Here is a 10,762-nt window from a genome sequence, read left to right as displayed (position 1 = left end):
GGGGCCGAACTAGTGAAATGAGGTATGGAAATAAAGCTTTTCTATTGGCTAGTTGCCCGAGTCTCTGATTAGCCAATCATACTGGCCGATTTAGTGCCCAGGAACTGCCTATAAAGGCAGCAGTGTGCTCCCTACTCCCAGAAGCGATCTGTTTGGGCGAGTCCTCGGTTTTCCTTTTGGAGGGGTTCCTTCGTTGTTTGCGATGTCTGGACGTGGTAAGCAAGGGGGAAAGGCGCGCGCTAAGGCGAAATCTCGGTCCTCGCGGGCCGGGCTGCAGTTCCCCGTGGGCCGCGTGCACCGCCTGCTGCGCAAGGGCAACTACGCCGAGCGGGTGGGCGCCGGCGCGCCCGTGTACCTGGCGGCCGTGCTGGAGTACCTGACGGCCGAGATCCTGGAGCTGGCGGGCAACGCGGCGCGCGACAACAAGAAGACGCGCATCATCCCGCGCCACCTGCAGCTGGCCATCCGCAACGACGAGGAGCTCAACAAGCTGCTGGGCAAGGTCACGATCGCGCAGGGCGGCGTGCTGCCCAACATCCAGGCCGTGCTGCTGCCCAAGAAGACCGAGAGCCACCACAAGGCCAAGGGCAAGTAGGCGCCTGCTTTTGTTTGCAGCCGCTCGAGCAGGCCGAGTCCAAACCAAAGGCTCTTTTCAGAGCCACCCACGTTTTCACTAAAAGGGCTGCACGTTCCTTATTTTGGCTAATGAAAGTGACATACCGCAGTTGGTCAGTAGGTGTCGGTACTTAAACGACAGAGACGGGAAACTAACCAACTTGAAAGTTACAATAAAGTTACCATCGGCCATGTAAAAGGAATACTTTGTGGCGCAGGTAATTAGGGCAATCAGTGCCCCTGGCCTCAGGGTTAACCCGTGAGGAAAGGATGGAAAAAAACGCTTGGTCAACGGGAACATTTAGATGCAAATGGTTTAGTTCCCTACCCAGCAATAAAACCACCCCCCAGTCTGCTGTTGAAAGGATTTGTTTTGCATCTTAATGGATACCACCTGCATTCAGCCCAGCTCCCACCCTGCCTAGGGATGATCTGTTTTAAACAGGTCAATCCTTTATGGCTTTATGACACAGGGTTTTTGTCATCAGAACTTTGCAAATTATTCTAAAAGGCCTGTCTAAGAGCTTTGAACAGAGGAATGGCATAACCTGATTTACATTTCTTTGAAAGTTAATTAAAGCAACTAATTTTGGTGAAACTTTAGAAGTAAAGATGTAAATTAGGAAGGTATTGCAGCGTTCTTTTTGAGAGAGAATGGTGGCCTGGCCTCAGTTGCGGGATAGACAATGGTAAGGGGTAGGATGTATTTTGCAAATGTGACTAAAACTTTGCTGATGAATTGCGTGCGTACTGAATGTGTAGGAGAGGTATACATGAGGGATACATAATATACTGAAGAAAATCGAGTGAGCTCCCATAAATGACCCTCGCCTCCACCTTATGTACCATCTTCAGCCACAGACAATAGGAAGAAAGGGGCGCAGGGCAATTATGAGGATACCAGGAAAAGGGAGATGAACAGGGCAGGTTTTGTCTGCAGATTGAGTAGATGCCTCCCCTTGATGAGATTCTCCAGTGAGTGGTCCCCTCTTCCAGGTAGGGGAAGGGTGGGATAAGGGGGAAACATTTATCAATGGAGATGTTCCTTACAGATGGAAATATCTCTTACAAAAAAGAACTACTTTTTTCAGAGATTTCTCTTGTGTCTGCTGTTTCCCAAAAATAATCAGCTCGAAATAACCCTCCTGCCAAATAGGGGCAGTGTCAGGTGGCAATTTCTGTCCCACTTCAACTGTAAAGGAATGTAAAGACACAAGGAAAATACCTTGATTTTAACTAAGTATATCTTAATATACTAAGCCATTTAGTACATCAGGAAGCAGTTCAAATACCATTACATTTTTATAAAATTGTATATGTCTATAGAAGAATAAAAACCTTGACTCTCGATTTCAGGATCTATAAAGAGTCTGAGAAACTTTCCAGATGTCCACCCATTGCCGACCTTGTTTCACTACTTTCTAGGCGAAAAATGAAATCACACTGGGGGGAGGGCTACTGGTTGGTGGGAATTTTACTGATTTTTAAAGTAGTGAAGAGTATAAAATGTATTCTAGTTAATGTTGGAGAAATAGAATTAAAAATAAAAACACACTTTATTTCCCCTGCATTTAAATTTTCCATTTGTGCATCAGTTTGAAATTAATTGCCTTTGTAATTAATGAAAGTTCTTTTTAATTTTTAAAATATTATCTAGAAAACACTGCTGATCATGCCTGAGTTGGCGGAGGGATTCGGTAATTTTCAGGATAGGACAAATTTATATTTCAAATATAAATTTATTCTAATAAATGTATAGATTTAACACAGTTTTTACCATCGTACTGAAAGAAATGGTTGCAACTAAGTAAAATCACTTGTGAGGTACCGGAAGATCGTAAAATTCTCTGGTGGTCCATCTTGTTCTATTTCTGGGAACTCGGTATGCGGCTCGTACTTCCCCTCCCTGTATATTGAGAAATGGTAGTGTGCAAATACTGTTAAAGAAAACACATGGATACATGTAGAGATAAAAACGTTTTCTGCTGGTTTTGATGTTAAAGTGTCGCCGTTTGATGAGGATGGGGAACGAAACGTTAAAAGAGCAAGGGGAGAAAAACAGAATCAGAGCTGAGGGTTAAAAAGAACCGAGTGAAAGAGAACAAAGGAGCGGGCGGGCCCGGCGGTTCCGCCGTCAGGTCTGCAGCCCGGAGCGACTTCCGGCTGCAGCTCCTAGGTTTTCACTCCGGTCCGCCGTGGCTGCCTATAAAACGGAGCCGTGGCTCCCCAGGCCCTAGTTCTGGTTTCTGTCTTCCAGCATCATGTCTGGTCGCGGTAAAGGCGGGAAGGGGCTCGGCAAGGGCGGCGCCAAGCGCCACCGCAAGGTGCTGCGCGACAACATCCAGGGCATCACCAAGCCCGCCATCCGGCGCCTGGCGCGGCGCGGCGGCGTCAAGCGCATCTCCGGGCTCATCTACGAGGAGACCCGCGGGGTGCTCAAGGTCTTCCTGGAGAACGTGATCCGGGACGCCGTCACCTACACGGAGCACGCCAAGCGCAAGACGGTCACGGCCATGGACGTGGTCTACGCGCTCAAGCGCCAGGGCCGCACGCTCTACGGCTTCGGGGGCTGAGTCTGAACCCCGGCTCGCTTTCTGCAGCAAAACCAAAGGCCCTTTTCAGGGCCCCCAAATTTTCATCTAAAGAGCTCGGGTGATTGCAAAGTGTTTAATTGGAGCCGTTTTCGTGAATTTGGTGCAGTTTGCTAGATTAGTAACTCCATGTCCCTTACTGAGGGTTCGCCCAGGGCACATCACTCGATGACTGGCCGGGGTCGTCCATGCCGCCCTGGGTGCTGTTACCCGCTTCCTGGCCGCGGTTGGTGCTGCCCGCTCCTCGGCCGCGCCTGCGTGCTGCGTGTGCCCGGAGCCGCCTCCCCGGCACCCCAGTTCCCTGTCACTCCCACGGGGGGCGTCAGCAAAGTCAAATTTGACCTCGGCAGAAACCCTGAGGAAAGAGCCGTTTCAGTCTCGCGGTGTGGCCCGGCACTCCTCTGCCGCCTTGGGAAACGCATCTTTCTCCACATTTTACTCGTTAGTAAAAAAGCCTTTTAAAGTGAGGCGCAAACAAGCCTTTGTTTCATCGATAAGAACCGCGGTTGGGGAAGCAGTGAGGGTGGACAGAAGAGCCCAAGCGTTGCGATCGGGAGACAAAGGCCAGGGATGTGTATGACAAAGGGAAGGGGACAATTCGATACAAGGAAGGCGTTGGTGCGGAAATCTAGCAGTGAGGCTACTCAAACAGTGGTTTTAATTTTCAGTCAGGTGGCCATAAGTATGTGCTCCCTTGTTATCTTTGCAAACAGTCCTTTGGGACATCATGTTCCCCTGGGCCCGGTCCAATGGTTACTTTGCCACATGTGTTCCAAGTACTGAGGCCTAAGACACTCAAGGCAGTTGCTCTGGGATGGCAGCTCTGGCTCCGTTTATACTTTTGTTTACAAACCACGAGAACAATTTGGGGCGGTATTAAGAATCTTTCTAATGGATGCGCTTCCTTTCCTACCTTTGCTCTTAAATATTACTTTAAATACTTATCAGGTACACAAAAGATGCTACTGAAGCCATACCACTTAAGAAATTAAACGATACCACTTAAATTAAATGTTACCGCTTAAATTAATTCGCGTACGGTTAATCGCTCATATGTCCCTTCTCCACAGCACACCTTTGTTTTCCCCGCCCTGGAATTCGCCAGTGTCCTGACTTTGGTGTTTGCTATTTCCATGTTTTCTCTTTTAACTTTAGATGCGTATACCCCTAAACCGTATATAGCGCCATTTCACACATTTTAAAAAATTTTGAATATATTTTTTGTACCTGTCTTTATGAAACACTTGTTTTTGTACATTTGTTTTTGAAGTTAATCATGTTGAAACGTGTAATGCGCTTATTTTTGCTGTTTTGTAGTCCATCAATGGTGCATCACTTATATATTCATTTCTGTTGAAAATTTAAATTTCTTTCTTCCCACTCCCCATCTCAAATAGCACTGCAGCAGACATTGCACACAACTGAGTATTTTCTCTGCTTACAGATCTAGGAGTGGAACTGCTTGGTAATAGGCTATGTGCATATGCCACATGAAGAGCAATGAGCAATTTGCTTTCCAAGTCGTATTTTTTTATTTTACACTCTCATATTTCCCCAATATTGAGTTCCTGTTACTTTGTATCTCCGACATTTTGCAAATGTTGGATGGACTACAGTTTTTACCAGTGTAAGGATTTGCTAAATAGTATCTCTGTGTATTTAAGTTACATTTCTCTGATTACAGTATAGTTGCTATTTCATGGGATATTTTGGCTGTTGAGGCGTACTCCTTCTGTCCGTTACCTCTGGGAACAGCCTGTCCATATAATTTGTCCATTTTTTTTATTTCCTGGGATTTATTTATGATTTGTAAGTATTCTTTATATTTTTTGGCTGTTAATCTCTTGTCAGCAAGTGAAAATATAGTCTGTTATCTTCTGGTTTGCTTTGTTTTGAAATGTGATTGATATCTTTCAATGCACAAAAATTTTTAGTAATGTTCAATTTATATTTTTCAGTTTTTGCAAACACTTTTCGATATAGGAGTTATTTCCCTTTTCTTCGATTCCTCAAAAACCTGCAGGCATCAGTGCACAAAATATTTCATATTTGACTTGAAAAAGCTGTTAACATATTGATGTTCCTATTCTCATAGTGAGAATAATTAACAGAATGACAAACATTTGCAAGGCACTATGAAAGACAAAAGAAAGAGTGAAGAAGACATCATGCCTAAGATATGTTGAAAGTTTATTCGAATTCGTGCTAAATGCTCTGCAGGGATCATCTCATGGCATATTCATATGAGATGGTTTTATCATCCTGATTTTAAAATAGCAAAATAGAGGCACTGACAGCCTAGTCAAATAACCAGGTCACAGGTACATTACAGTCCCCAACCAGACCTGTGATGTTCTTCACCAGTCTCTCAGTCTACAGAGAGGCCATCGCAGAGTGGGTGGGGAGTGCTCCTAGTCCTGAAATGGAGGATTTGGGCAAATGTGTCAGGAAGGGCACGCGACCTGACTGTGGCTAATCCAGTCAGATGCAGTCGCTCCCATCGCCCCTACTGCCGGTCAGGCCGCGAGCCGGAAGAAGTCGCTTTTATTCTCACTGCGTCCACTCGGACATTTCCTCTCTCTGGAGAGCACAGAGTTAAACCGCGAGAGGGGTCGTCAAGCTCAGATTGATGTCCTTTCCTAAAATAGGGAAACGCGCAGACTTTAAACAGCTGCCTCAAACTCTTGAAGGCCGAACAAGATTCCGGCTCTTACCGACGCGCCCTCGTCTCCCCCGCCCCCGCCCCCATCAAACCACCTATCCTTTTTTTCCAGCCTTATAGATTTACTTCAATTTAAAATCTAGGAACTCAGGTGCTTGGTGTCTTTTTGTGAGTCCTCGTGTTCCATTTCTCTACTCAGAAGACCACGCTTCTCATCTTTGCCTGGCATCCTTCATCCCTCCCTGGTGGTCTGACGTTGTCCAGACTCCAAAATGGGCTGAGGAGGCCAAAATTTGTTTAAAAAGAATGGAAGTGGATCACCATGCCAATTTAAAGCCGCTCCTGGCCCCCAATCTAAATTTTTCTAATCAGGACATACCACCTAAATAGATGGGGTAACCGCAGAGCTAATAGGCTGGCACTTGAAAAGCGTGGGCCACACTTACTGGAAAATAAACAGAACTGGGATGGCGGAGGAAAAGGATGCGTGACCCACGGGCTCTTAGCGTTTAAGCCGGAAGCCACTCAACAAGCACTCGGCCGCAGGGCCCGCTTCCATGGCAGAGCCAGGAACTACTGTGTACACATGCACGCGTGCGCGCGCGCGCACACGCACACACACACACACACACACACACACTTTAACGTGCCTTGTTTTAATAATCATGTGATTATAGAAGAGGTGCTTGTAAGGATATCCAGGTTCCTTCTAGCCAAAGACGTCACCAGCACAGGTTTTACTCAGTATGCTGGACTGGTCACCACCACCTTGAAGTCGTCGCCCATGTTTAGGCGTAGGTGCACGACGTGTCCACAGCTCTAATGCTGACAACTTAGTGGCTCTGAAAAGAGCCTTTGGGTTAAGAGGTGCCTGCACAGGCACTTACTTGGCGCTGGTGTACTTGGTGACGGCCTTGGTGCCCTCGGACACGGCGTGCTTGGCCAGCTCCCCGGGCAGCAGCAGGCGCACGGCCGTCTGGATCTCCCGCGACGTGATGGTCGAGCGCTTGTTGTAATGCGCCAGGCGCGACGCCTCGCCCGCGATGCGCTCGAAGATGTCGTTCACGAACGAGTTCATGATGCCCATGGCCTTGGACGAGATGCCGGTGTCGGGGTGCACCTGCTTCAGCACCTTGTACACGTACACCGAGTAGCTCTCCTTGCGGCTGCGCTTGCGCTTCTTGCCGTCCTTCTTCTGCGCCTTGGTCACCGCCTTCTTGGAGCCCTTCTTCGGGGCGGGCGCTGACTTGGAAGGTTCAGGCATGGCTTCTCCTACAACTTGTAGAATTGCTAGTAGCACTTTTCACCACAGTCAGTGTGAAGACTGCAGAGCCCATTCGCTTATATATGCTCCTCAATGTAAATGAACGATGAAGACTTCTCCCTTCTGATTGGATGATCAGTACACTGTCACATTTCTCTTTCCTATTGGACAGACAACATTTCAACCAATCAGTGCCGTCACTGTCACATCCAAATTTGCATTTCCACTGTTCAGGGTGAAGCTGCAATTTTCGCGCCCAAAAAGGTTTATAAGATGCCCCACCCTTTCTCTTGATGCATTCCTAGTGACATTTTAAAGCTCGGCGACTCGGTCCTCGCGGGCCGGGCTGCAGTTCCCCGTGGGCCGCGTGCACCGCTTGCTCCGCAAGGGCAACTACGCCGAGCGGGTGGGCGCCGGCGCGCGCGTGTACCTGGCAGTCGTGCCCCTGTACCTGGAGGCCGTGCTGGAGTACCTGGAGGCCGTGCTGGAGTACCTGACGGCCGATATCCAGGAGCTGGCGGGCAACGCGGCGCGCGACAACAAGAAGGACCGAGAGCCACCACAAGGCCAAGTGAGGAGCGAGGTTAGGGACGCGGAAAACAAAGGCTCTTTTCAGAGCCACTCACCCTGTCAGAAAGCTGGCACAAAGCCCACGTTTTAATTTTGTGGTGGTCTCTCTTAGGAAGTGCTTCTCGCCTCCAGAGAGGGCGTGCAACCCCTCTGGTCTTGAAAGTGGTCTGACCTCAAAGGACAACCTGGGGAGGAACGGCGGCCAGTGTGTCCAGAACCCGCTTGATGAGAAATCCCAGATGAAATCAGGCCAGCAAGTTACAGAACCCACTTTATAATGTCCATGGTACCCCACTGTGGTGTTCTCAAGCTGCACCGATATTCAAAAATGAATGTAGCGGTTCTCAGTATGCAGAAGGGTCCTGGAAAATAAAAGCCTGAATAAGTCATCTAGTTCTAATGGCCAAGTTCTTAAAATTCTGCTCTTAGTTTTCGTTTGCATTTTCTTTAGACCTTAAGTTCAGTGGGAATTAGATGTATCGATTTAAGGCGTACGGAAGTTTCTGAGTCTTAATACTTGTAAGTTTGGGTGCTCTTCCTTCGGAATGCACACGCATTCTTGTATCAGCTCGGGATAGCACCGTGAAAGCAGCCCAGGAAACCTGCCCCCGTGGATTCCCAGGTCAGGAGGCACCGAATCACACACGGGGATGTGTGTCGTCAGGGGTGTTAGGCGCATGCAACCTGTGAGGAAATGCATAAGCTGCGGGCCATAACGGGGCTACTATTTTAATTAGTAAGTGGAGGTAACCTCTTTAAAGGTGTTACCTTATCAGAAACCTACATAAATTGAAAAGAAATTAGACTGGCAGATATTAGGGGAAGCGTACTCCAAGTAGAGGGGCCTGGAAATGCAAAGGCCTTGAGGCAAAACGCATTTGGCCTTTCCCGAGAGGTCAGTTGGTAGATTCCTCATGTGGGATCAGTGGTCTTATAAGAGGAAGAGACCGGAGCATTCCCCGCTTTTTCGAGCCCACAAAAAAGAAATCGTGTGAGCACACAGCGAGATGGCAACACCGGCAAACTGGGAAGCAGTTTCACCAGACAGTGAATCTGCCGACACCTTAATCTTGGTTGGATGTCCCAGACTCCAGAGTGTGAGAAATAAATGTGTGTTGTTTAAGCCCCCCATGTATGGTATTCGTCACAGCGGCCCACTCCGAGTAAGACAAGAAAGGGTGTTATTTATTCAACCAGATTCTCAGTTTGTAAGCGGTAAAGCTATAAATCAGGTCACTAACCACCTCAACACAGAAGCCACACGTAACTGTCCTCTCTTCACTGCCTGGCCTTATGTGCTTTAGTCTGTGAGGACTTGGGTAGGCTTGTTAAAGCGAAATGGCGAAAGATTTTAGTGGGAGAGTTTCATCAGAGCTACATCTGATGGAAGAATAAAATTCGGCTAAGTACATTTGAAAGTCTAATTGGCTTTTTTAAGCAGTTTATGAATCAGGACGAGAAGGGCACTCAGTGGCTGCACAGAACTGGGAGGTTTTAGAGGCAGGACAGTGGGGGCAAGGGCGCTACCAGCAAAAGAGAAGAAAGGAGTCTTTGGGGTGGGACATCTTTTGCAGGGCGGGAACTTCAAGGGATTTAACAAACAGGTCACCTCTCCTTCCTATGGAGGGTGAAGAGGGTCCACTAGACAGGTTGCCTCACTGGTGTTGAATAGAAAATTCCAGAGTGGTTAAGACTGTGTTTCTGAGAGAAGTTGAACGACAGTTAAACCAGGTATTAAGTCTAGGTTGGTATTGTCGATTTAAGAAATCCAAACCTGTAGAGAATTTTTATGAGTTTCTTTGATCCAAAACTGAAAACATATCCTGGGGAGCAAGATGTCAGATACTCCGGGGAACGGCAGTTCTGCAGTCCCCGCCTGCGTTTGGAGTGAGGGCGGGAAGGTCAGAGGTCACATGACGGTCTGGAAAGCGAGGTGCAGGCAGATCCGGAGGCCACAAGCTCCCGGGAGGGTGGCTGCCCTCTGAGGGGTCTGACAAGGAGGTTTGCTCCTGGGCGCGTGACCTAGGTGCACACAGACAATGGGCAGGGCTGGCCTAAGGCAGAGATAAACTTTAGAGTATTTCTGTCTGTCTGGATCACTCCAGGCCGATGGCTCTTCTGTGTCATAAAGCCCAAGTAGCAGGACATCTGCACGTCAAGGAGGCCCTACTGAAAATGGGCAGGCTTACGAATTGTCTGGTAGCTGCAGAGGACACCCCAGGACCCCAGGACAAGAGGTGCCCTCTCAGCACTCGGGCTGGCGCGAGATTCCTGCCCCTGTCTCCGGCCTCTGCAGTCTCCATCCAGAGTGCCTTACAAGGGGCAGGTGGACTGGGTGGGAGGGGCAGAGTGGCTGGACATGAGAAGCAGCTGGTACTGCCTGGGTTCCGCAGGGCGGTGACCACCGGGGACAAACAGATGCCCGCTTCCCCGAAGCGCCGTGCTCTGAGAACACATAAAGGGCGCAGCATCTCCTCGGCCTGCGGACGATGAGAGCTCGAAAAATGTCTCTGCCTCCTTTCTCGTACTCCGAGCAGCTGACTGGGAGTCTCAGAGGGACGATAGCCTTCGACTTCCGAAAGCCTCCGCCTTAGGGCTAAAATAGCCGCCATCCTTCCCCAGTCCCCTGACGGGTTCTGAGCGCACACGGAGCCAGCTTCCGACGTGTGTGAGCTGAGCCGTCTCCGCGCCAGGCGTCGCCCTCCAGCCCGGTTCCGAGCGTGTCACCCGGGCCTGGCAGCGCTCGTCGCCGCCCGGGGCGCTTGTACCACGTGGCTTCAGGTCTCTCTTCCGTGTATGTTGTTTCTGCTCATTTTACACGGGTGAGGACGGGGCCCAGGTATGAACTGACCCAGAGGGACCCGGTCCTGACAATTCTTTGGCTCCCGGCGCGTGGGGAAACCCGGACTCGCCGAGACACACATGCTGAGCTTGCGGCTCCAGCGCACCGTGTCCGGCCCTGTCTGGCTGCGCCGCAGAAACCGGCGGAGCGTGGCGCGGAGGCTGCGTCTCAGGTCAGCGCGCCGCGGCGGGGGACGCGCGGGCCCCGCGCCGCGCCCG

At 49.5% G+C, this 10,762-nt stretch overlaps 3 protein-coding genes across 5 annotated transcripts; 2 read left to right on the top strand and 1 right to left on the bottom strand.

The window, feature by feature from the left end:
- The first annotated feature begins 131 nt into the window (after positions 1-131).
- On the top strand, positions 132-8,091 carry LOC102892389 (histone H2A type 1). 3 transcript variants are annotated; one of them, XM_006923458.3, is made up of 3 exons: positions 132-277; positions 7,485-7,703; positions 7,815-8,091. In XM_006923458.3, exons 1-3 carry the CDS (start codon positions 203-205, stop codon positions 7,860-7,862), a joined length of 342 nt encoding a protein of 113 aa, XP_006923520.1. In that variant the 5' UTR covers positions 132-202; the 3' UTR covers positions 7,863-8,091. The 3 variants fall into 3 exon arrangements, with proteins under 3 accessions (XP_006923520.1, XP_006923519.1, XP_006923518.1); XM_006923457.3 differs by having other exon boundaries at positions 7,485-7,715; XM_006923456.3 differs by lacking the exons at positions 7,485-7,703; positions 7,815-8,091 and having other exon boundaries at positions 141-662.
- On the top strand, positions 2,857-3,244 carry LOC102892963 (histone H4). Its single transcript, XM_006923459.2, has one exon. The coding sequence runs from the start codon at positions 2,877-2,879 to the stop codon at positions 3,186-3,188; it is 312 nt and encodes a 103-aa protein (XP_006923521.1). The 5' UTR covers positions 2,857-2,876; the 3' UTR covers positions 3,189-3,244.
- LOC102893204 (histone H2B type 1-N) lies at positions 6,702-7,196 on the bottom strand. Its single transcript, XM_025040876.1, has one exon. It carries the CDS (start codon positions 7,130-7,132, stop codon positions 6,752-6,754), a length of 381 nt encoding a protein of 126 aa, XP_024896644.1. The 5' UTR covers positions 7,133-7,196; the 3' UTR covers positions 6,702-6,751.
- Positions 8,092-10,762: the final 2,671 nt, after the last annotated feature.

This window comes from Pteropus alecto, unplaced genomic scaffold (assembly GCF_000325575.1).
Source record: "Pteropus alecto unplaced genomic scaffold, ASM32557v1 scaffold49, whole genome shotgun sequence".
In the NCBI taxonomy this organism is placed as follows: Eukaryota; Metazoa; Chordata; class Mammalia; order Chiroptera; family Pteropodidae; genus Pteropus; species Pteropus alecto.
The sequence above is the reverse complement of the archived record's forward strand: the minus strand, read 5'-3'. Positions and strand labels throughout refer to the sequence as shown.

What these genes read in the sequence shown, in the direction of transcription:
- LOC102892389 (XM_006923456.3), top strand. Translation starts at nt 203, where the DNA reads ATGTCTGGACGTGGTAAGCAAGGGGGAAAGGCGCGCGCTAAGGCGAAA.
- LOC102892963 (XM_006923459.2), top strand. Translation starts at nt 2,877, where the DNA reads ATGTCTGGTCGCGGTAAAGGCGGGAAGGGGCTCGGCAAGGGCGGCGCC.
- LOC102893204 (XM_025040876.1), bottom strand. Translation starts at nt 7,132, where the DNA reads ATGCCTGAACCTTCCAAGTCAGCGCCCGCCCCGAAGAAGGGCTCCAAG.